Source organism: Myxine glutinosa, chromosome 9, assembly GCF_964187855.1.
Source record: "Myxine glutinosa chromosome 9, kmMyxGlut1.1, whole genome shotgun sequence".
Taxonomy (NCBI): Eukaryota; Metazoa; Chordata; class Myxini; order Myxiniformes; family Myxinidae; genus Myxine; species Myxine glutinosa.
In genome coordinates, this window is record NC_136269.1 from 135,129,451 (window position 1) to 135,152,900 (window position 23,450).

General features: G+C 44.3%; 1 protein-coding gene across 2 annotated transcripts; it reads left to right on the forward strand.

Moving 5' to 3' along the window:
- The first annotated feature begins 729 nt into the window (after window positions 1–729).
- POP4 (POP4 ribonuclease P/MRP subunit) lies at window positions 730–19,461 on the forward strand. 2 transcript variants are annotated; one of them, XR_013624617.1, is made up of 8 exons: window positions 730–860; window positions 2,298–2,350; window positions 2,558–2,820; window positions 5,109–5,186; window positions 5,380–5,441; window positions 18,023–18,124; window positions 18,237–18,584; window positions 18,818–19,461. XR_013624617.1 is itself a non-coding variant. In XM_068099169.2 (7 exons), exons 1-7 carry the CDS (start codon window positions 824–826, stop codon window positions 18,371–18,373), a joined length of 732 nt encoding a protein of 243 aa, XP_067955270.2. In that variant the 5' UTR covers window positions 747–823; the 3' UTR covers window positions 18,374–19,461. The 2 variants fall into 2 exon arrangements, 1 of the variants encoding a protein (XP_067955270.2); XM_068099169.2 differs by having other exon boundaries at window positions 747–860; window positions 18,237–19,461.
- The last annotated feature ends 3,989 nt before the right edge of the window (window positions 19,462–23,450 follow it).

A 23,450-nucleotide genomic window follows, 5' to 3' on the forward strand; every position in this document is an offset into this window, starting at 1 on the left:
TCGAGACATTGATGCCCACCTAATTACACGGTACACCTGAGGTGCGACGCGCTTGATGTTAACAAAATAACTTCTAATTGCAGGTTGTCGCGACTCCATATATACAGGGACTCTACGGCCTCCACCTACTACAAACCCAAACCATCGCGCACACCTATTAGTATTGCTCCTTTCTGCCTCTTCTCCTTTTTTTGTCCCAATGGAGAATCACTGTTCTGTTCCCCATTCCCCATACCACCACATTCAAATGGCGAAGCGATCTCTGGGGAACAACTCTCCTCGATGCTCTCAGATGAAACGAACATCTGGTTTTCAGGTGCCTCGTTCGAAAGGGGGTGATTGTTGATGCAGCGCCCCCGCTCCCGCTGCCACGGTACCTCCCGAACTCTCAACTCCATCGAGATTCGAACACAACGAGATATATATATATATATATATATATATATATATATATATATATATATATATATATATATATTACGTTCATGTCTGTATCCATTGCGTTACAATTTCAACCCATAATCGCTAACGTTCGTCCGGTGCGCCTTGGTGCGGTGTATGTGTACGTGGCATTGCTGGTTTCACCAACGGGTGAAATAGTTTACTCTGGTAAATGCTGCATTTCATAAACTAACAGACATTAACATTGTGTTCAATAACGTCGACACATTATTAATCTCGTTCAGTAAAAAGTTACATCCACTCGAATTAGGCCTGTAGTCTACTGTACAAGTACAGTGTGTGTTTGTTACTGTATTTGCTTGAACAGCGCGTTTCGAGCCTTGGCCTTGTACTTTGCTTTGTGTCCAGACAACTCGGCATTATGGACAAGAATATCGATCCTGTCAGGATTACGCAAGGTAAGTGTCATGTCGGTTTTACACATTTGTTAAATTGTGGCCTTAGGGATTAAATAAAAACGAGATGCTAACAGTAACATTCACATTGTCGCCGAGGCTTGTTTTTAAACATATTTGGTGGTGCGATCCGTGCACAACAAACAGAAAGTATAGTTTTTCGCTCTATTTGTATAATTCCGTAACTATATATCGAGTACAAGAGGTCATTTGGCTCGGCATAGCCGTGGCGTATCCGCATTTTGTCTCTCTGCCATGTACATTGTACATCGTCGCCATGGTTACAGTCCCTAAGGGCTTCTCCCTTGAAGATGGCACAGGATCGTTTTCTGCACAAGGACCAAGACATTTGGCAAACGTCAGTTTCTCTCTCTCTCTCTCCCACTCTCTGTATTTCATTCTCCCTCTCTCTCCCTCTCTCCCACTCTCTATCTCTCACTCTCTCTCTCCCACTCACTGTATTTCTCTCTCCCTCTCTCACTCTCTGTATTTCACTCTCCCTCTCTCTATTTCACTCTCCCTCTCTCTCTCTCCCACTCTGTCTCTAACTCCCACACTGTCTCTCTCTCCACTCTGTCTCTCTCAAAGTTAGCCATGTACATCGACCCTTCGATGTTTACAAGTGGTCAACCCTCATTATCGGTTATCTTAGGCCATCAATGTTATCTTAGGCCATTGTTCTCCAGTTCATTCCATAGTAAGGAATGGTAAGGGCTTGTTGTCCAAGCTGTACATGGTCTCCTTCCGTGTTGTACACCTGTTGGCCTCGACAGTTGTTTTATAATTATAAATCCAAACTTTGTCACCTGGCTTACTTGGGGCCCTCTTGTTTTAAAGATCGTTGTTTGGAAGGCCCACCATTTTTGTTATGCTTGTAGTTCGGCGTTTTTAGACCTCCATTATTTATGCTCCAAGTTTAACTTGTTCCCAATAGGTGACACCTGTTGACGGCACATCCATGGAACTTGTAACCGTCTATGCAAAAGATTTTCTCCAGCTTTTTACCTCCGCCACTGAAGGTGTCACTTGTATGTTTTTGAACAAGATATCTCAAAAAGTTGTGGATGGATTCGGACAAAACGTTGTGGACTGGTTGGGTGTGTGACGAGGACTAATCTATTCGATTTTGGTGAATATCCGGATCCGGATACGAGAATTAATTAATTATTTTTTAAAGTGATTCTTCACCGTTGAGTAATGGGGCTAAAAACGGGACAGAGCCTGATATTTCAAAAAGTTATTAAAAACTTGTGACAAAACTAGGGAAGGTTCCGAGGAAGTTCCACCACTTGTACATCTCAGATTGAAAGGATTTTGTATCCATGGTGTTTGTGCACTTTAATCAGCAGTTCAGTGTGTAAATGAGATGTACAATGTCCTTTGTGTTCATGATGTCCATTGAATTTTGTACGTTTCAATTAAAAAAAAATTATGTTGCAGGCCATCTGTACAAGTCCTTGTCCAAGAGTGAATTGACTGATGCTGGACTTCGGGTGAGACAACTTTTCCATCGTCTGTCCTTTTAGACTTTTGCCGATGTTTCCTTGCGGCTAGCCGATAGGACGGAAATGCTTGATGAGCTCGTTTAGCGACATTCAGTGAAATGGGTTCCTTGTGTGTTGCTCCTCTCTATGAATCTTTCTGCTTTATGGAGGAGAAAGCATTGAGGCCTTTGCGATCTCTTCCTCCTTTTCGCCCAGGTTCTGGGTAAGGACCGCTCAAAGGCTTTCGTGAGGGCCTTCTTGCAACAGGCTGTGCCGGGCCTCGGTTCCGAAGAGTCTGTTCAGGGACGTCTGAAGTGGCAGGCATTAAAGTTGAAGTTTCGTCCATCTGGAACACAAGGGAATTCGAAGAAAGGCCACAGGTCGGGACTGAGGGGTGAACATCAATCACGGGGCAAGGCCTTATCGTCACGGCAACGACGGAAACTTGGGGCTTTTAAGCTGAAGCCAGAGAGACAACGGTAAGGATGTAATAATATACTGTTGTTTTTTTTCTACGTTATCTCGCCTTGAGTCTGAGAATAAACGGCCATTTTGTAAGAGGGAAAGATAAGCTTGAAGGACCAAGAAAATAAAACAAGACCTGCATTCCAGCGGCATCAGAAAATGGGCCCGCCGCTGGGAAAATATATGACACTCCCTGGAAACTGCAGAGAGACGGACTACCATTTGTGTTGAGATTTGTTGTTGCAGGAGGGTCCCTTCATTGGTCGAGGACGGGATGGGGATGGGGATGTGGTTGGGAGTAGGGAGGTGGGTGGTGGGGAAAAAAAGAGCCAAATTTATTAATTAATAATTTTTTACACACTTGGTATCTCGAGTAAGCCAATTGGTTTTGTTGGTGCAGGATTATTCCTTCATGGGTCACGATGGGGGTGGGAGACAATGAATTGGTTTATTAATTTTTGACTATATCTCTGGCAAGGCTTTGTTTTGTTGCTTGATATATATATTTACTGCTATAATTCAGCTTTTACTCGCGGCCGTAGACGATTGACTACTATAATTCAGCTCAGCTTTTAATTGTGAAATGGGCCCAGCCCGGCCGAGGTGGGCCTCGACCGGCCTCGCTACCTAGCCTATAACTTTCCGGGGGCCCGTCCCGACATTTTTGGTTCTTTTTGAATGCATTTACTACTATAATTCAGCTTTTACTCATGACCGTAGAAGATCGACTACTATAATTCAGCTCACCTTTTAATTGCGAAATGGGCCCAGCCCGGCTGAGGTGGGTGGGCGTCGACCGGTCTCACCACCTAGCCAAAAACCTTCCCGGGGCCCGTCCTGACATTTTTTTGTATTGGAGGTTTTTTTTTTGGTTTTTTTTTGTATACTGAATCGAGGCTCGTGAAAGAGCTGACATTTACTTCACAAACAAATCAACCAGACAAACAAAATATATAAAAAGAGGGAGCGGAAGACAAGAGAAGGGGAAGCACACAAACACTTGAGAGCACACAACATTTAAGAGCAGGGAGATGTGTGGGAGGGAGAGGGCTTGGGGGGAGGAGGCGTGGGAAGGGGGTGGGGGGGGGGGTGGGAGAAGTATAAAACACAAGGATACCAAGGACTTCCAGGACAGAAGTTGGTATTTCAAAAAAGTGGAATTGGGGTGAAATTAGTGGGGATAGAAAAGATCAAGGTTTTGGATGGGGGAAGATAAGAGATGGTGGTGAACAGCTGTTTTAAAGACCTGGAGGGTGGAGTGGGATTGAAGAGAGTGAGCGAGTTTGTTCCAGAGGCGGGAGAAAAGAGGAATGAAGGAGTGAAGGTGAGCAGAGAGTCTTGATTTTGGCAGTTTAACCATAAGAGGGTTGCAGGCAGATCTTGTGCGACCTGTAGGAATATTTGCGGGACAGAGCCCAGAGAGAGCTGGGGGGGCAAGGCCAGAGAGGAGTCGGTAGAAGACGGAAAGACCACCAACCTGCCTGTGGTGAGTGAGTGAGAGGCCCTTGGAGTTAGCTTCATCGCGGGAGATTCCAATGATTCTGAACGCTTTGGTTTCAACAGCGTGAAGACGAGCTAGGTGTGAGGCAGGAGCACCAGCCCAGAGGGGAGAGCAGTATTCCATTGAGCTGCGGATGAAAGCCTTGTATGTGGTGAGGAGCTCAGGTGTGCCAAGGAAGGACTTCGCACGACGGAGGATGCCCAGTCGGCGACTGGCTTTGGAGGCCAGATTTGAAATGTGGTTTTCCCAGGAAAGATCATGGCAGATAGTGAGACCCAAAAGCTTGAGTGACAGAACTTCTTGGAGAGGATTATTCAGAAAGTGGATGGGAGGGTTATCCAGTCGGTCTTTTCGGAGAGACATCGTAAGAGTGTGAGATTTGTCAGGATTGAAAGACATGTTCCACTTGTTTGCCCAGTCTGTGATTTTGTCCAGGTCTGCAGAGAGTGAGGAGGCTGCAGACTGCCGATCTGAGGGATGAGGAATGGAGCGACAGAGAGTAGAGTCATCAGCAAAGAGATAGAGAGGATTTTCAAGAGAGTCAGAGTAGAGTAGTAGTCAGAGTAGAGTAGTAGTCAGAGTAGAGAGTCAGTCACCTGCACACATTCTTCCTATCTTTCACCGTTCAAGAGATTAGCTTGCGCAGACAAACAAACAAAAACTTTCTTTTTTATATATATATATATATATAGAAGATGTGTATATATATTATATATAATACTTTTGCCTTTCCTCCCGCTTGCTGACTAATAGCCCTCGGCCTTGGTGAGATGTACTCGATTACTTGTTTCCCTCCTTTAGTTACTCCATTTTCTTACCCTTGCACCACCTGTGGCTCGAGTACATTGAAGGCCTGGTTGGAGGATTCAAATCTAGCAGGTTTGTCCACCTGCACCATGTTCGGTATAAATTCCCAGGTTTTAAACTTTTAAAAACTGTGCAAACTGTAATGTCACAGCAAGATCATGAAGGAAACTAGACTACAAAGACCTTCGTAGCATTTTCATATCGGTATGTTATGACTTGTTCCTTTTGCTACGGTGAGACTTATCGGTGTGGTTGTGGTTGGCAGTTGTTTGCAGACTTTGCAAAACAAGCTTCTGAAGGCAGACCTTCATGGTGCCATCGTGAAAGGTGATGATCCATTGAGTTATCGCTCTCGTTGTCCCTTTGTATTGTACATTTTGGACTGCTGTACATCAGTGGCAATGTCGGAGGATCGGTGGTAGCTTACTCGCCTCTGAGCCGTCTTGTCGGGGTTCTATTCCGGCCCAACTAAAAGGATTGTCGTCTTGATGCCTCGCAGATGGGGTGTTTCATCATTGAGTGTACCATCCTTTGGTAGGGATGTTAATCTGGCTGTGTTTCCCCTCTGTTAGCATTCACCGGTGGATGTTAAACATGATCCAAGGCCAAGATGACTCTGCCAAATTGGCCGACGGATTATTCGCAAAATGGACATTACAAGATATGACACCAAAATTAAGCCCAAATCAATTTTGAAACCAGAAATCGTTATCAACAAACCATTATCGAATCAATATGTTCCATACTTTGTACGTAAACACAGAAACCGAGATCGTCCTCCACAATCACCCTTGCGGATTCAACGATAGCATTCGATCGCTGTGATCACACGATTGCGATTTCGAAGTTGATCTTCAAGTATGCCCAGCAATTATCCCATGGATATGCGATGTCCTATCATCCCACCAACGGTGTGTCCGCTACCAATGAACCTGTTCGGACTGGTCGTGGCTGCATGCTGTAGTCCCCCCAAGGTACACGATTGGGTCCCATTATTGTTTTGCCAATTACAAACTATGCAAATCCGTCCGTAGTAAGCCTGTTCTTTCAAATACTTCGTAATTCAGAGACTTTCCACCAACAACGACTAATACGAGTAATATATTATAATAATAATAATAATACTTAAAACTAGAATGGCACTCGGTAGAGCACATACCTCCACCAGGCTGAACAGTTTGTTTTATATCCCACTGATAGGCTGGATCTGGATTCGGACCTGAACCAAAATCTAATCACTTGTTCTTGTCACCTACCCAACTCGTCCACCAAGTTTAGTCAAAACTCGTCCATAACTTTTTTTAAATATCATGTTATACCTCGCTTTTGGAAGGTAAGAGTTTGAGGAAGTTAGGAGTGGAGGAATGGTTGATCAGAGTAGTGATGGCAATGTACAAAAGAGCGTGCACAGCTGTAAGGACGAAGGACGGGAACAGTGGTGAGTTTGAGGTGAAGGTGGGAGTGCATCAGGGGTCGATACTAAATCCACTACTATTTGTAGCTGTGTTGGAGGTGCTGGCTCGGAACGTGAAGGAGGGTTTACCATGGGAGTTGTTGTATGCAGATGATCTGGTGTTGATTGCAGAAAGTATGGATGGACTGAAGGAGAAGATGAACAAGTGGAAGGAATGTATGGAGACAAAAGGTCAAGGTGAATATCGGAAAAACGAAGGTGATGGCAAGTGGTAAAGCATGTGGTGAGGTGGAAAGAACTGGGAAGTGACCGTGTGCTGTGTGGAGGAAGCGTGTCGGAGTGAATTCCATTCAATGTACAATGTGCGCTGAGTGGGTTCATCAAAAATGTAGTGGTTTGAGAGGGTCATTAACCAGTGTGGCAGCTACATTCAAGTGTAAGGTGTGCACAGAGGGAACTGCAGATGGAGGAAATGTTGAGTTGGATCTTGGAGACGGCGTGAAGCTGGAAGGTGTGAAAACATTTTGTTACCTAGGAGACATGCTGAATGGAGAAGGTGGATCAGACTCGGCAACGGTTGCTCGAGTGAGATGTGCATGAAAGAAGTTTCGGGAACTGAGTGGCGTGCTGACGAGGAGGGGTGTCGTTGAAGCTGAAGGGAAAGGTGTATGCTGCATGTGTGAGATGTTATGATTTATGGGAGCGAGACATGGGTAATGAACGTAGAGCAGCAACGAAGGCTGGAAAGGGTGGAAATGCGAATGGTTCGGTGGATGTGTAGAGTATCGTTGAGAGAGAGGAAGACAAATGATGAATTGCGAAAGATGATGGGAATAGAGCCTGTGATGGATGCTGTGAAAAGAAACAGGTTGAGATGGTTTGGTCATGTGTTGAGGAAGGATGAAAGTGACTGGTTGAGAAGAGTGATGGAAATTAATGTAGAAGGAATTAGAGGACTGGGAAGACCGAGAAAGACTTGGCTAAAGATTGTCGAAGAAGAAATGCGGGCAAAGGGGTTATCAAGGGGAGATGCAGAAAATAGGGCAAAATGGAGAAGATTGTCATGGGGACCGCAAGGCTAACCCCCGCTCTTGCAGGGAAAATTGCCTTAAAATGCCTGTTGTTGTTGTTGTTATATATCGCTTTTCGCCCGACCTCAAATGGTGAAGGATCACTTAAAATTAAATAACTCTCATATCTTTCTCGTAATCTCGTAATCTATATTCAGATCTAATCCATAATTCATAATCGTAATCATAATCCTCATAATCCATATTCAGATCTTCACCAAAATCGAATCGATTCTTCCTTGTCACACACCCAATCGGTCCACCAAGTTTTGTCCAAATCCGTCCATAATCTTTTTGAGATATCCTATGTATCAGTTTTAGTCCAATCACTCAATGATAAAGAATCGCTTCAAAATTAAATAATTCTTTATTCGAATCCATATTCAGATATTCACCAAAATTGAATCAATTCTTCCTTGTCATACACCCAACCTCTCCACCAAGTTTCATAAAAAATCCATCCACAACTTTTTGAGATATCCTGCTATCTACAATTTTTGGCCCCATCTCTCAATTGTGAAGAATCGCTTAACAAATTCTCGTAGCCGGATCCAAATCCGGATCTTCACCAAAATCAAATCGTTTAGTCTGTGTCATTCTGCCAAATTTCGTCCGAATCTGTCCACAACCTTTTGAGACATCTTGCGCACACACACACACACACACACACACACACACACACACACACACACACACACACACACACACACACACACACACACACACACACACACGTGAAAACATAACCGTATGTATTGTTAATGTCCGGCTTCCTTCTTGGCATTAATTACAGTGCAGTAATTGGCCTTTATTTTGAGTATAAATGTGAACATACCAGAATTCTGTTTAAAAACCAATTGCATGATAAATAGTGCTCTACCATATCTTGTCCGTGCAATGAGTGATCATCGTCTCTAAATCATTGTCTAAAATCACACCGGTGCCAACATTTACTATGATTTGTAGATAATTTCCTCCTCTTGTTTATCCATTGTTCTTTTCTTCCTTTTTGTTTAGTTTCCCGCTTCTGCCCAAACTTACTTTCTACTCGTCCTCCTTTTTCTTCTTCCACCTTCACTTTCTATTTTTCTTCTTCTCCCTCTTTCATCTTTATCTTCTTCCTCTATTGATCTTTGACCTTTCAATCATGGTATGCAAGGAGAGTATAGCACCGACTTCTTGCTTACTTACACATCATATTATTGTTTTAAAGTCAGTAAATTTATGCGAGTTCAATATATTTTATGCTGATATTCTCAAATTTGTATATCCTTCGGCACCGTTGTTTCTGATACCTGTTTTTGTTTTTTATCAATATTGAATACTTGTGATCTAATCTCCATTGTTTGCATTCCTGGTGGTCCTCATAACGTTAACTTTTGATTTGATTTTGTTATATTTGTTGTTGCAAATGTGCGGTAAAATGAATATGATGAAAATATCTTGTTATTGTGATTATGTGTTGTTGTTGAATCATAGATTTTTTTTGTGCATTTTAATTTGATTATTTAAATTGATGATAAGATGCAATTTAGCAACGTTTTACTTTTTACACTAATTTGTATTCACGTTCCAGATTTTTGTACCTTTTTATACTGTGCATGTCCATTTCATGTAAGCTTTGTGCAATTTGCCTTATAGGCTATGAGCCAAGGGGGTTGGTCGGTACCATACAGATGGAGTAAGGCTCATTGTGATTTTTAGCAAGATATATGTCCCTAGATATGAAAAAAAGTGATAGCAGTGTATAACTCTTGGCCATCTCTGTGTTATCACCCGAAATATTATTATACGCCTGCTTCGCTTCGCCAAAAAATGTGATATTTGCTAAAATTGGAATACATATATGTTTTTAAGGACCACAGAGTGCCAATAATTTGCATACTGGATGCCAACTAATATAGTAATATAAAATAGAACATTTGTGGGGGTTATTTATCAAAATATTGATATAATGACAAAAAATATGTTAAATTTAGTGAAAAAGTGGTCGAAATCGCTTCGAGTTCAGAATTCACATTGTACATTTTTGTCAATATTTCAAAAATGAAAACTCCCAGAGTAACATTTGACCCCTCAAAATCTTCGCAAGGAACCACTGCATTGGAATATATCATTACTTTGTAATATGGTGGTTGTTTGGGGCACATATTTTGGCAAAGTTCAAAATATGTTCAACCATACCCCCTAATTTTGATATTTTGGAACGAAACATAGCTTTTGAACATTTTAGGTTTATTCGTCTACTACTTTTGGTATCTCAGTGTAATTTTTGGTATTAGCTAGTATCCTAAAGTAGGTTTGTAACATCAGCTACATTATCTATCTATAATTCCAGTAATCTCTGTCTGTCTGTCTGTACGTCTGTACGTTTGTCTGTGACCGCTGTTTCTCGACAACCACGGGTCCGATATACTTTTAACTTGCCAGGTATATTGCTGGGGACCCGAGGATGTGCCTTTTCAAGGTTTCATATTAATCGGACAATTACTTACCGAGCTATGTCCAAAAAACGATTCAACCAATCAGAGAGCAGCGAACGATCGCGTGTGCCGAACGTGGCGGGCACACTCTGCCTCGGATGGCACATTTGAGAGCGTATTCATTTATTTCACGTTTGCAAACTATGTTGGCGTTAAACTATGTTTTACAACTAATAAAAACGAATTTGCGATTCATTCGCTTTCCTGCGCGTTTGTGCACGCGATGGCGATTTCTTTACCAAACTCCGGAAGCCGTTCGCTTTGGACCAAACCATTGCATGTAAATAGAGGGGGGGGATTGTCACCACTCGCAAGCCGTTCGCTTTGGACCAAACCATTTCATGTAAATAGAGGGGGGGGATATAATTTTAGATATAGATATAGTACGGGCATGCCCTAGTATTTCACAATGCATGCAAACTTGCTCCACACTCTAGGTTTATCATGATCTCTCGAACAAATACGCCTTGTTATTATACAAGCCCTGGTGTTGGGCTAGCGGCTAGGGTGCCGGCTTAGGATCCTAGGATCCTAGAATCTCGGTCGATCGCTGAATTAACGCCAGGGGGGTTGACTCAGCCTGTCATCCTTCTGAGGTCGGCTAATTGAGTACCAGTTCACTGGTAATTCCCTGTTTGTCGTTAAAGGCGGCAAAAAGGGTTGGCGTCAGGAAGGGCATCCGGCCGTAAAACATTGCTTCAAAAAAGGGGACCGAAAAACGACAACAACCACGGTTCCCGAAAAAGGCCAACCTCCGCTTTGCGGGGAAAAATGGCCTCTAAAGGTGGTTTTTTATTTATTTTATTATACAGTATTATTACCAATCAATTTTTAACACAATTGACACAGATTACAGGCATTTAAAACACATTCTAAATAATGCTTATAAATTGAACCTATCCTTTTATGCATCGGGCTACAATGAACGTCATACATATTATACTTAAATCACTTAACAGAAAATAAATGTCTGAAAATACATCACGAAAGTGTCCCTCCCTTTAGATGCGCAGCATATTTGGCTCAGAATCCGTATTCTTGCTCCTCGTCACATGGATCATCCTCATCGAGGCTGTCGTCGTCTGGCTCGACAGACAATGGCTGATTGTCGCAGGCGGCAAGTTTACACATGTCTGTACATTTCAGTCCATTGGCAATGCAGACACAACTTAGGGGGTATGGTTGAACATATTTTGAACTTCACCAAAATATGTGCCCCAAACAACCACCATATTACAAAGGAATGATATATTCCAATGCAGTGGTTCCTTGCGAAGATTTTGAGGGGTCAAATGTTACTCTGGGAGTTTTCATTTTTGAAATATTGACAAAAATGTACAATGTACATTTCACTCCTTCATTCCTCTTTTCTCCCGCCTCTGGAACAAACTCCCTCACTCTCTTCAATCCCACTCCACCCTCCAGGTCTTTAAAACAGCTGTTCACCACCATCTCTTATCCTCCCCCATCCAAAACCTTGATCTTTTCTACCCCCGCTAATTTCGGTCCCCTTGTGTTTTATACCTCTCCCCCCCCCCCCCCCCCCTTCTCAAGCCTCCTGCCCCCAAGCCCTCTCCCTCCTACACTTCTCCCTGCTCTCAAATGTTGTGGTTGTGTGCTTCCCCTTCTCTCCCCATCTTGTCTTCCGCTCCCTCTTTTTGTGTTTTGTTTGTCTGGTTGATTTGTTTGTGAAATAAATGTTAGCTCTTTCACGAGCCTCGATTCAGTATACAACAACAACAACAATAAAAAATAAAAATAAAAAAAAAACCAAAAAAAAAGTGAATTCTGAACTCGAAGCGATTTCGACCACTTTTTCACTAAATTTAACATATTTATTGTCATTATATCAAAAATTTGATAAATAACCCCCACAAATGTTCTATATTTCTATTACTATATTAGTTGGCATCCAGTATGCAAATTATTGGCACTCTGTGGTCCTTAAAAACATATTTATTCCAATTTTAGCAAATATCACATTTTTTGGCGAAGCGAAGCGGGCGTATAATAATATTTCGGGTCATAACACAGAGATGGCCGAGAGTTATACACTGCTATCACTTTTTTTTCATATCTAGGGACATATATCTTGCTAAAAATCACAATGAGCCTTACTCCATCTGTATGGTACCGACCGGTCAATTTGGGGGGTCTGGCTCATAGCCTATTATTGCCGTGATACATTGGAAAAAAATTAAACCAATTTTTGATTTGATTTCATTTGAAGACATCTTAGAGTAGACCTTCCGGTTCCGGTAGACCTTCCGATAGACCCAAGATTGGGCTTCCGGTTCCTCGGGCGAGTGAAGCGTACTTCGAACTCTCCACGGCATCGAAGTTTAAGTGTTTTCCCATCCTTGTCTTTGTCAAATTTCCACTGGTTATTTTGCTGTGTACGTGTTATTGTGTGTTTCTGGTTGGTATTGGTTTGTAATTCGTAGAAACTTGTGTGTAGTTAATCGTTTTCTGGGTCGTACCTCGTGCGCGGCCTGGTAACTTGGGGCTTCCCTCCCCCCGTCGGTGTTTTGTCGATTTGGGTTCTTTCCTTCGCTGCATTGCTTGTTTCTTTTATTTTATTTTCTCCCCCTCACCTCACCTCCCTAGACAAAGAATTCTATATTGATTCTTTCTCTCCTCCCGGACACGTTGCTTGTTCGCTCTCATCCTCGTCTCGACTTGTGCCCCGTCCCCTGTATCTCGTTTTTCTTCCGCCTCTGCTCCTTCTTTCTCAAATCCACGTTCTCGCTTGGAGACTTTTCCCAGATTGTTTTTCATGGTTTTCATGGTTCTGTTTGGATATTGTTGGAATATGTTTAAACCGCAGCCGTGATGCCGGCCCCCCCCCCCCCCCCCCGAATTTCCATGTTTTAAACGTTTCCCAGTGTGTACCCTGGTCAGAATAGGTACACCGTATCCCTGCGTGTCGTAAGAGACTACTAAGAGGGTTGGCGTCAGCAAGGGCATCCGGCCATTAAAAAAAAACATTGCCTCAAAAAGAGAACCATGACAATTACAATATATGGGCAGGGTGCAGCCCGAAGTGATCGGTTTCTGAGGTTTGGGACATGGAATGTAGGGACAATGACAGGGAGATCAGGAGAAGTGGTGGAAGTATTGGTCAGAAGAAGAGTGGACATATGTTGTGTGCAAGAGACGAGATGGAAGGGAAGTGGTGTGAGAATGGTGAAGGGTAGGCAGGGACAGAAATACAAGTTTGTGTGGCAAGGGTGCCCGGAGGGCGTGAATGGTGTTGGTGTCCTGTTTTCTGAGGAGTTTGTAGACAGTGTGGTGAGTGTGACTAGAGTGAGTGATAGGTTGATGATGGTGAAAATGATGATTGGAAAGCTCTTGGTGAACGTCATCTCGGGATATGCTCCGCAGGTTGGTCGAAGCAATGAAGAGAAGGACAAGTTCTGGTGTGCGATAGAGAAGCTGATGGAAAACGTGAAAGATGAGAAAGTTGTTGTGGTGGGAGGAGACCTGAATGGACATGTGGGAAGGAGTATGGATGGTTTTGAGGGAGTTCATGGGGGTTACGGATATGGTGGGAGAAATGGAGAAGGTGAAAGGATTTTGGAGTTTGCTGATGGAGCTGAATTGTTGATTTGTAATACTCAGTTCCAGAAAGAGGATAATAAGCTTGTTACACACACGTCAGGTGGGTCGACGACAACCGTTGACTACCTGATGGTGCGTAGGCGAGATAGGGGGCACCTCCGGGACACAAAGGTGGCCCCGGGGGAGGAGGCTGTTTCACAGCACCACTTGGTTGTCTGCGACATAAGGGTGAAAGGTGCGAGGAGAACGCGGCGGGTGAAGTACCAACCAAGAATGAAGGTGTGGAGGTTGAAAGAGGTGACAGTAAGGGAGGCATTAAAAGAGAGGCTGAGTAGGGTAGAGGATGATGTGGTTGAGCTTGAAAGTGGTTGGATGTCAATGAAAGCTAGTCTGTTGGGAGCTGTTGGTGAGGTATGTGGATGGACGAAAGGACCACCAAGGCACTCGGAAACATGTTGGTGGGATGATGAAGTTGGAAAGAGGATTGACGAGAAGAGGAAGAAGTTCAAGGAGTGGCAGAAGGCGAAGGGTACGGGAGCAGAAACAGCAGAGCATGAAAGTTGTAAGGCAGCCAGGAAGGCTGCAAAGAAAGAGGTAGCAAAGGTGCAGGAGACATGTAGGAAAATGTTCGGAGAACGCTTGGATTCGGAAGAGGGTCAGAAAGCAGTATTCAGGATGGCAAAGCACATAGCGAAAGAGGTGTGATGTGATGGGGGTGAGTTGCTGGAAGGATGAAGTGGGACAAATCGTTGTCGACCCAGATGGAATTAAAGGAAGATGGAAAAGATATATGGAAATGCTGTTGAATACAGAGAATGAATGGGATGGCAACATAGAGAGTAACCCAGTTTTAGGACCGGCAGAGAAGATAACTGAGAAGGAAGTTGAGGAAGCGATAAAAGCAATGAAGAGTGGAAAAGCGGGAGGGCCGACAGGAGTTGTGGGAGATATGTTGAAGGCAGCAGGAAGTTTGGGTGTGAAGAGAATGACAGAGATCTGTAATCTAGTGGTGAAAGAAGGCCGCATTCCAGTGGATTGGGAACTGAGTACCCTCATCCCTCTATACAAGGGGAAAGGTGACCCTCTGGAGTGTGGCTCGTACCGAGCGATAAAGATATTGGAGCATGGAATGAAAGTATTGGAAAGGGTGTTGGAGAGGAGGATAAGGAAGAAAGTGAAGATCGACGAAATGCAGTTTGGATTTATGCCAGGAAGAGGAACGGCAGATGCGCTTTTCATTGTGAGGCAGTTGCAGGAGAAGTACATGGAGAAGAGGAAGAAGTTGTTTTTTGAGTTTGTTGATCTGGAGAAAGCATTCGATAGGGTTCCACGCAAAGTATTGACATGGGCATTGAGGAAGTTAGGAGTGGAGGAATGGTTGATCAGAGTAGTGATGGCAATGTACAAAAGAGCGCGCACAGCTGTAAGGACGAAGGACGGGAACAGGGGTGAGTTTGAGGTGAAGGTGGGAGTGCATCAGGGGTCGGTACTAAGTCCACTACTATTTGTAGCTGTGATGGAGGTGCTGGCTCAGAACGTAAAGGAGGGTTTACCGTGGGAGTTGTTGTATGCAGATGATCTGGTGTTGATTGCGGAAAGTATGGATGGACTGAAGGAAAAGATGAACAAGTGGAAGGAATGTATGGAGACAAAAGGTCTGAAGGTGAATATCGGAAAGACGAAGGTGATGGCAAGTGGTAAAGCATGTGGTGAGGTGGAAAGAACTGGGAAGTGGCCGTGTGCTGTGTGCAGGAAGGGTGTCGGAGTGAACTCCATTCAATGTACAATGTGCGCTGAGTGGGTTCATCAAAAATGTAGTGGTCTGAGAGGGTCATTTACCAGTGTGGCAGCTACATTCAAATGTAAGGTGTGCACAGAGGGAGCTGCAGATGGAGGAAATGTTGAGTTGGATCTTGGAGACGGCGTGAAGCTGGAAGGTGTGAAAACATTTTGCTACCTCGGAGACATGCTGTATGGAGAAGGTGGATCAGACTCGGCAACGGTTGCTCGAGTAAGATGTGCATGGAAGAAGTTTCGGGAACTGAGTGGCGTGCTGATGAGGAGGAGAGTGTCGCTGAAGCTGAAGGGAAAGGTGTATGCTGCATGTGTGAGAAGTGTTATGATTTATGGGAGCGAGACATGGGTAATGAACGTAGAGCAGCAACGAAGGGTGGAAATGCGAATGGTTCGATGGATGTGCGGAGTATCGTTGAGAGAGAGGAAGACAAATGATGAATTGCGAAAGATGATGGGAATATTGCCTGTGATTGATGCTGTGAAGAGGAACAGGTTGAGATGGTTTGGTCACGTGTTGAGGAAGGATGAAAGTGACTGGTTGAGAAGAGTGATGGAAATTAATGTAGAAGGAAGTAGAGGACGGGGAAGACCGAGAAAGACTTGGCTAAAGATGGTGGAAGAAGAAATGCGGGTAAGGGGGTTAACAAGGAGAGATGCAGAAAATAGGGCAAAATGGAGAAGATTGTCATGGGGACCGCAAGGCTAATCCCCGCTCTAGCAGGGAAAATGGCCTTAAAATGCATGTTGTTGTTATTGTTAGAGTAGACCACTGTGTGCCACCACCCTGGGCAAATTTCCCCTCATATGCATTCGCAATGCATCGATGGCAGAGCCATTCCCTCCAGATATTCTGTAACTCTGCAGGCAGGTGTAATTTCTGTCTACTCATTCCGGTCCCGAAGCAGTCGACTGTCACGAGCCTGAATGACTACCGCCCTATCGCACTTACCCCCATCATAATGAAGTGCTTCGGGAGACTGGTCCTGGCTCACATAAAAGCCACTGTCCCCGCCACCCTTGACCAGCACAAGCTTGCCTACCGTGCAAATATGTCTATGGAAGACGCCATATCCACTGCTCTTCACTCCGCTCTGACCCACTTGGAAGGCAAGGACACCTACTTCAGAATGCTGTTCATGACTACAGCTCAGCATTCAACACTGTCATATCCCCACCAAGCTTCACATCCTAGGACTTAATACCTCCCTCTGCAACTGGACGCTGGACTTTCTGACTGACGGACCCCAGTCTGTTAGGTTTGGCAACCACACCTCCCCCACCCTAACCCTAACCCCACCCTAACCCTCAGCATGCATCCACAAGGATGCATGCTGAGCCCCGTCCTCTACTCCCTCTTCACCCATGACTGTGTGCCTGTCCGCAACTCCAACACCATCATCAAGTTTGCGGTCGACACAGCAGTGGTAGGCCTGATCACCAACAATGATGAGCCAGCCTACAGGGAGGAGGCCCAACTCCTTGTGATGTGGAGCGCTGAAAACAATCTGGCCCTCAACACCAAGAAGACCAAGGAGCTTATTGTGGACTTCAGGAAGTCTAGAGGCAGTAGACACACTCCCATCTACATCTATGGGGCCAAAGCGGAAAGGGTCCGCAGCTTCAAGTTCCTGGGTATCCACATCATGGAGAACCTTTCATGTTCCCTCAACTCCTCCTCTCTGGTGAAGAAGGCCCAGCAGTGTCTATACTTCCTGAGGAGGCTGAAGAGAGCCAATCTGTCCCCCCAGCTTTTCCCGCAACTTCTACCATTGCACAATAGAGAGCATCCTGACAAACTGCATTATGGTGTGGTATGGCAGCTGCTCCACCTCTGACCGGAATGCTCTGCAGCAGATAGTTAAAACTGCCCAGTACATCACCGGCACCCAGCTACCAGCTATTCAGGACATCTATCAGAAACGTTGTCTGCGGAGAACACGCAGCTTCACCAGGGACCCCAGCCACGGACTGTTTGCCCTCCTGCCATCTGGGAGATGCTTCAGATGCATTCGAGCCCGCACGACTAGACTGAGTAACAGATTTTTCCCTAGGGCTGTTACCCAGCTGAATTCTGTCACATACCACTAACTCAGCCAATATACCCCCCACCACCAGACACCACATTACCTGCACTGCCAGCCCTTGCTCATCTGCTCATTTCCACTACTCAGTTGCACTACTCATTTGCACTACTCCTTTGCACTGCTCTTGCACTTATCTCTGTATACTCTACTTATACAGTCACCTAACCTACTCCTAGGCGACGAGACTGTGCAGGCCGCAGGCCTACCATTGTGTATGTATTGTACCTGTATAGTAACTGTTTACACTCAATTTTTTACATTTCATTGTTTACACTCTATGTACTTTTGCACCGAATCTTTGGAGTTTGCAAGCTCACTTTTTGTTGTACCTTGTATTTGTGCACTGTACAATGACAATAAAGTTGAATTGAATTTAATTGATGTGCTTCCCATGTGCCAATGGAATTGAAGAGCTCGCATGATGGGTTTGCGTGATGGCAACGTGTTTTTTTTTTTTGGGGGGGGGGGAGAGATCCATATTCATTCCGTTTGTTTGCAGTGTATAAGTCCCGATGTCCATCCTACATTGGAACCTGTGGAATTGTTATCCAAGAACTCAAGAACGTACTGAAAATCATAACTGCAGAAGACAAAGTGAAAGGTGAGCGAGGGTGCACCTTTGACGTTATTTTGCGTCTTGGGTAGCTGTCTGGAAGACCTGGCTCTGTTAAAACCCCCTCCATTATGGCCTTTCTTTTGTCCTCCTTCCGCAGTTCTTCCAAAGAATGGCAGTGTGTTCGAGATCAAGTTTGGACCTTTTTCCACTCTTATTTACGGGAGCAAGTTTTGCGTCCGTGCGGCTGAAAGGGCAGCCAAGAAATTCAAAACAAAGGGCTCCATAGACCTTTAACTTCTGCTTGGGAAATATCCGAATGGTCTTCGTGCTTTCTACAAAGTGGTATATTCTGCAGTCGGAGTGCAGCCTCATGTGGTTTTGTGCAGAAGAGACCAGTTTGCATTCTGACCAATGAAGTGGTGTTCCAAACATTTATATTATTCATCCCTCCTAATTATTTTGGTACCTTTTCTATTGTTGAATGACCCCGGGTCATTACTCTTGCGCATAAACGTCTGACGTACATTTTTTGGATTATTGGTGTTGTGCGCCATCGGTAGATTTGTGCTATCGACCAATCGTAGATGGTGCAGCCATCGTTTTGCGCCATCAATGGATGCGTATCATCGCTGGATAGCGCAGCGCCGTCGATCGATTTGCCTCAGGATGGGAGGGAGAAATGGTGAGGATTGTTTGTAGGAAATATCAATCGATATCTAACCCTCGATCGGTCGATAGCGCAAATCTACTGATGGCGCATAACATTAGTATTTGGTTGATTTACTTGGACACCATCAGTCTTTGGGCTGTGTGCATACTTGGGTCACATGACACACATGTTCTTTTGGGTAAGGGTACACCCGAGATGACAGGTGGCCTTGTCAATCCTCCCGGCGAAGGATTGGACTCAGGATGCTGGAGACGCGTTAGTCGTGCAGCTACCCATTGGTAGGTGTTTTTTTGTTTTGTTTTGTTTTTCCAGTTATGAGTGGTCGCCTCCTTACTAACAATTTTGATGGCGCTCCCATGGAAGCTTGTTCCCTGTGCCCCTCTTCGGAAATTTTGCATTTGCAAAACGACAACGTTCTTTGCACGCGTCATGCTGTTCCGGACCGTCCTCGGACATTGCAAACCAGTTGTGCACGGTTTAAGAGCAGCAACACTGCTACATACTGGTATAATATGAGGTTGTTTAGTACATCGACAAACCATTAACCACCGAGTTCTCATGAAAGGGATGAGGTTGTGTTACGCTCGAAAAGTCTTCGCAGACGATTTGGGGTCCTTTGGGTCATTGATTATTTGTGAGTGCACATAGAACCCTGAGGGTTAGTGGTTGGTTTCGTTTGCCTATTTTGTGAAAATAAACCGCTGATGTTGCTCACATGGATTTGTTTTGTCCTATTTTTTCCTGCTTTGTGCATTGCTATCCTTTGTGCTGTCTACCTTTATTGAACCTACAGCGATTGCGTACAGTATAGGTGCTCGTGAAAATCCCTCGCCATGCTCGAAAATGGAAGTTGTTGCCTGTGCTCTACCCTCTTATATCCAATCACTTTCTCTGCCCTCGCTGCCATTTCTCGGCTGGTTTGCATCCACCAGGAGTGAAAACCTTGTTGTTTTTTCCCCAACGAAGCCCCTCCTTTCGCCTCTGGCCCCATTTTCTGCTTGAGCTCATTTGACCCGTCTCTCCTCATTCTTATTCTTATTCCAATTCCTCCATCTGCTACAGATGTTCCATGCTTTCTTTTTCCTCTCTCTTTATAGGTTTTTTTTTTTTTCAACCTGCTTGGCTCCTCGACCTGCTTTTCTCATGCAAAACCTGGCCGACCACCCGACTTTCTCCCCCAGCTCCCCGATGCATTTTGCTCGTTTTCAACACCATCAACAACCCTTTCCTCGAGCTGAGCTCTTTGGGGGAAATATCTTGCGACCCAGGAGCAAACTGCCTTCCCACGTGTACCAACTGTTCTGGCTATCATAGCCTGCACTGAACTGCTTGACAAACCACCCTCAACCCTCTTACCCTCTTCCTCCATTGCTATTAATTCATTTGAACCAAACCAATCTTTTCTGCCACCATGCTGCATCTGCCCTCTGACTCCTTTCCCATGTTAATTCCCAACCCCCCACTCACCCTGACCTGGGATACCTTTTTGGGCCCTTGGTGTCCATTTGGAATAATCTCTTGCCATATTTGTTTTGCTGTCCTGCTCAGGAAGATCACTTTCTCTTTGCTGATGTAGATTTGAATGGATGTCATGGGCCAAGACCAGCCCCACAGCCAAAGGAAATATCTTGACTCACTCTTTCCCAAAATCAATTCCTGGACATTTTAGTGCCTTTAGTTTGTTTTGTGTCTTTCTTTTGCTTTTCTTTCTTGGTGGTGGCTTCCACAATCCGTCACTTGGTGCATTGCTTTTGGATGACCCAACTGTGATGATAGGATCGAGTGTTCGTCGGGGAGATTCTGCTGGCTTTTGATAATCGGTGCTGTAATGGTGTCGTAGCAGTGACATCACTGATGCGATTGTCATCCCAAAAGAGGCTGAGCAGGTACACCGTTGCTGACTACCGTTTCCTCACTGCCATACGTGATCTGAGTTGGCATGTGATGGCACCTTTCTGGCAAAAGTGCTGCACTTTAACTGCCTTTATGGGCAAGATCTCTAATGTTTCCATCCTGAGTTGTCCCAAGAGGATTGCTAAGGTCTGAAGGTTTGTGCATTAACTCTGGGCGTGACATTTGCTTTCATTCGTCATGGCCTATGTATGCTTGCCATCCAAAGTATTCTAACCCAATTCTCAGGTTGTGGTCTTTTCCTCTTTTTTTGCATCTTGTCGATAAACTTTGTCATTGCTTTAACTTGCTATAAAATTGCACTTAATCTTCAAATCTGAGGCTCATGGAAGAGGTGGACAATGGGGGTGTGGGACCTTTGATTAATCACTTTAACAATTATTTATTTTATTTACAACTATTGTTTATTCATAAATGTGAAGATCTGATGGAGAGCAGTTTCCAGTCTGAAGGGCCAGATGGAAGCCAAAAGCATTTATTCATTTATGTGGGGGGTACCCAAGGAGGGGGTGGGGTACCCAGCACTGCCTGTCTGGGTGAGGTTTTCCTGGCGGTGGTTTCGGGACGTGTTGGTCATTGAAAAGCTATGGAATAATTGGCCTTATGGTGGTTACCTTTTGCCTACAGGCCAGTGGAAGCACTGCCTGACCCCACATCCAAGTATACACTTTATTTGTGGACTTTGGCCTCATAATGGATGTCAATGCCAACATGTGGTAGCTTAATACCTTCCCCAGATTCTGAAGTATCTACATCCAAAATTGGGGCCTCTGGATGCTATGGTTTGGCTGTGAAGTGGAACATACAGACATTAGAAATTATAAGATTGACACATCCATTGCTCCTTTATTTTGAGGTGATAGTAGTTATAGTAGTTTATAAATGTGAAGATCATTTCAAAGCCAAAGTGTTAATCGATTAATCCTTGCCGGCACCGAGTCATCCCATGCCTTTACTGTATGTCATAGTTTTATTTTGCTTTTTTCCCGTGTTTCTCCGTTTGTCCACCCTTCTACCCAACTGGTCCGTTGCTGGTAACTGATATGCCGGTGATGACAGCTCCTCTGTACATCTATTTTCCTTGTCAAGATCGTTTGATGCAGTAACCAGCGGTACCCATATGGTGGCGAGTTTGATCTCCACTGCTTTTGACTATTTTCCTGCTGTTACTGTTTGCTTCCTCTTTCAATCTGCATTGATTTCCTGCATTAATTTTTTAATGTTTTAAAACTTCAAGCTACTGCTTTGTTAATGCGTTGATGGTAATCTTGGATTATTGAGATGCTCCATGCAATGGAATCCGCATCTTGGTACGTGCCTTGTACTTGCATTCAGCACTAGGACGTGTTAACACTAAGGTTCCAACTTGGCCTTCAGACTGGAAACTGCTCTGCATCAGCGGGCAACCGCCCTGGTCCATCTTGGCCTTCAGACTGGAAACTGCTCTATCAGTTGGTAACCACCCTGGTCAATCTTTGCCTTCAGACTGGAAACTGCTCTGTATCATTGAGCAACCACCCTGATCCATCTTGGCCTTCAGACTGGAAACTGCTCTATCAGTTGGTAACCACCCTGGTCAATCTTTGCCTTCAGACTGGAAACTGCTCTGTATCAGCGGGCAACCACCACAGTCCATCGCAGGCCTTCCCACCCTCTGTGCCTTGATCATTATGAATTATTTTTTTTACCCTATAGTAGTATTTTTGCCCTATGACCTTATAGACCATACATTATTATCAGTTTGGCACAAGTGAAAATTGCGATCTAACGTCGGATCCTTCAACAGGAATTCTGTATTTAAATGAATTACCTGTCTGCCACTGCACCATTTTCTGCTCGTTAAAAGCCAACTTTTTTTGAGAATCAATTTCTTTCATGTCGATCAGTTATGTCCTCTCCTGAAACATTGACTTGGATGGACTGACTGAGTTAAACCTGAATCCTATGCAATTGATCTTGGCACCATCACTCCAAAAGTTTAAACACTTCAAAGTAGAATTATGCCAAAGATTAAAGAGCTCTGCTGTGGCTCACCCTTGACAGGTGTGAAAAATCTCATTTTCATTCATTTATGTATTGTATTTATGGCACGTGGAGGAAGGGACGAGTTGATAGACATAAAAGTGGACTCCACAGTCCACAATGCAAAGACTATACCTGACACCCCAGAAACCGTTGCACGGCGACCCGTTGAATGTTCCGATACAGTGTGGTGGTATCGCCCCCGGTCGGTTGGTAAAAACCAACCAACCGACTACTGTTGGTTTTGATTGGCTGTTTTCTTTCACCGTGGCTACAGTCTGGTTTTAAGCTTCCGCAAACTCCCTTTTCACACGTCTGCCATTTGTTGACACAGGATTGGAACGAGAAGCCAGGCAGTATGACTTTGGTTAGAAGAGTCTATTTGAGATGCTGTCTATAAGGGGGGGTATTTTATAAGGGGTTGAGATGCTCTTTCCTCAACCCTGCCACAATAATTCCTAGCTCTTTTGACCTCAGACTCTCCTTATTGCCCTTGCCAACAAAGGTGGGTAGAGGTTATGTTTTCACCACTGTCTGTTTGTCTTTCTGTCTGATTATTTATGACCAGGATATCTCAAAGTTATGGATGGATTCAGATGAAATTTTGTGGACAGGTTGGGTGTGTGAGAAGGACGAATCGATTCAATTTTAGTGAAGATCCGAATCCGGATATGAGGATTTTTTTGAAGTTATTCTTCACCATTGAGTGATTCTTCACCATAGAGTGATGGGGTCAAAAACTATATATAGCACAATATTTCAAAAAGT

Coding starts and splice junctions, on each gene's coding strand:
- POP4 (XM_068099169.2), top strand. CDS start 824: ATGGACAAGAATATCGATCCTGTCAGGATTACGCAAG. Junction 2,821..5,108: donor CTGAAGCCAGAGAGACAACG/GTAAGGATGTAA, acceptor TCCCTCCTTTAG/TTACTCCATTTTCTTACCCT. Junction 5,187..5,379: donor GGAGGATTCAAATCTAGCAG/GTTTGTCCACCT, acceptor TGTGGTTGGCAG/TTGTTTGCAGACTTTGCAAA.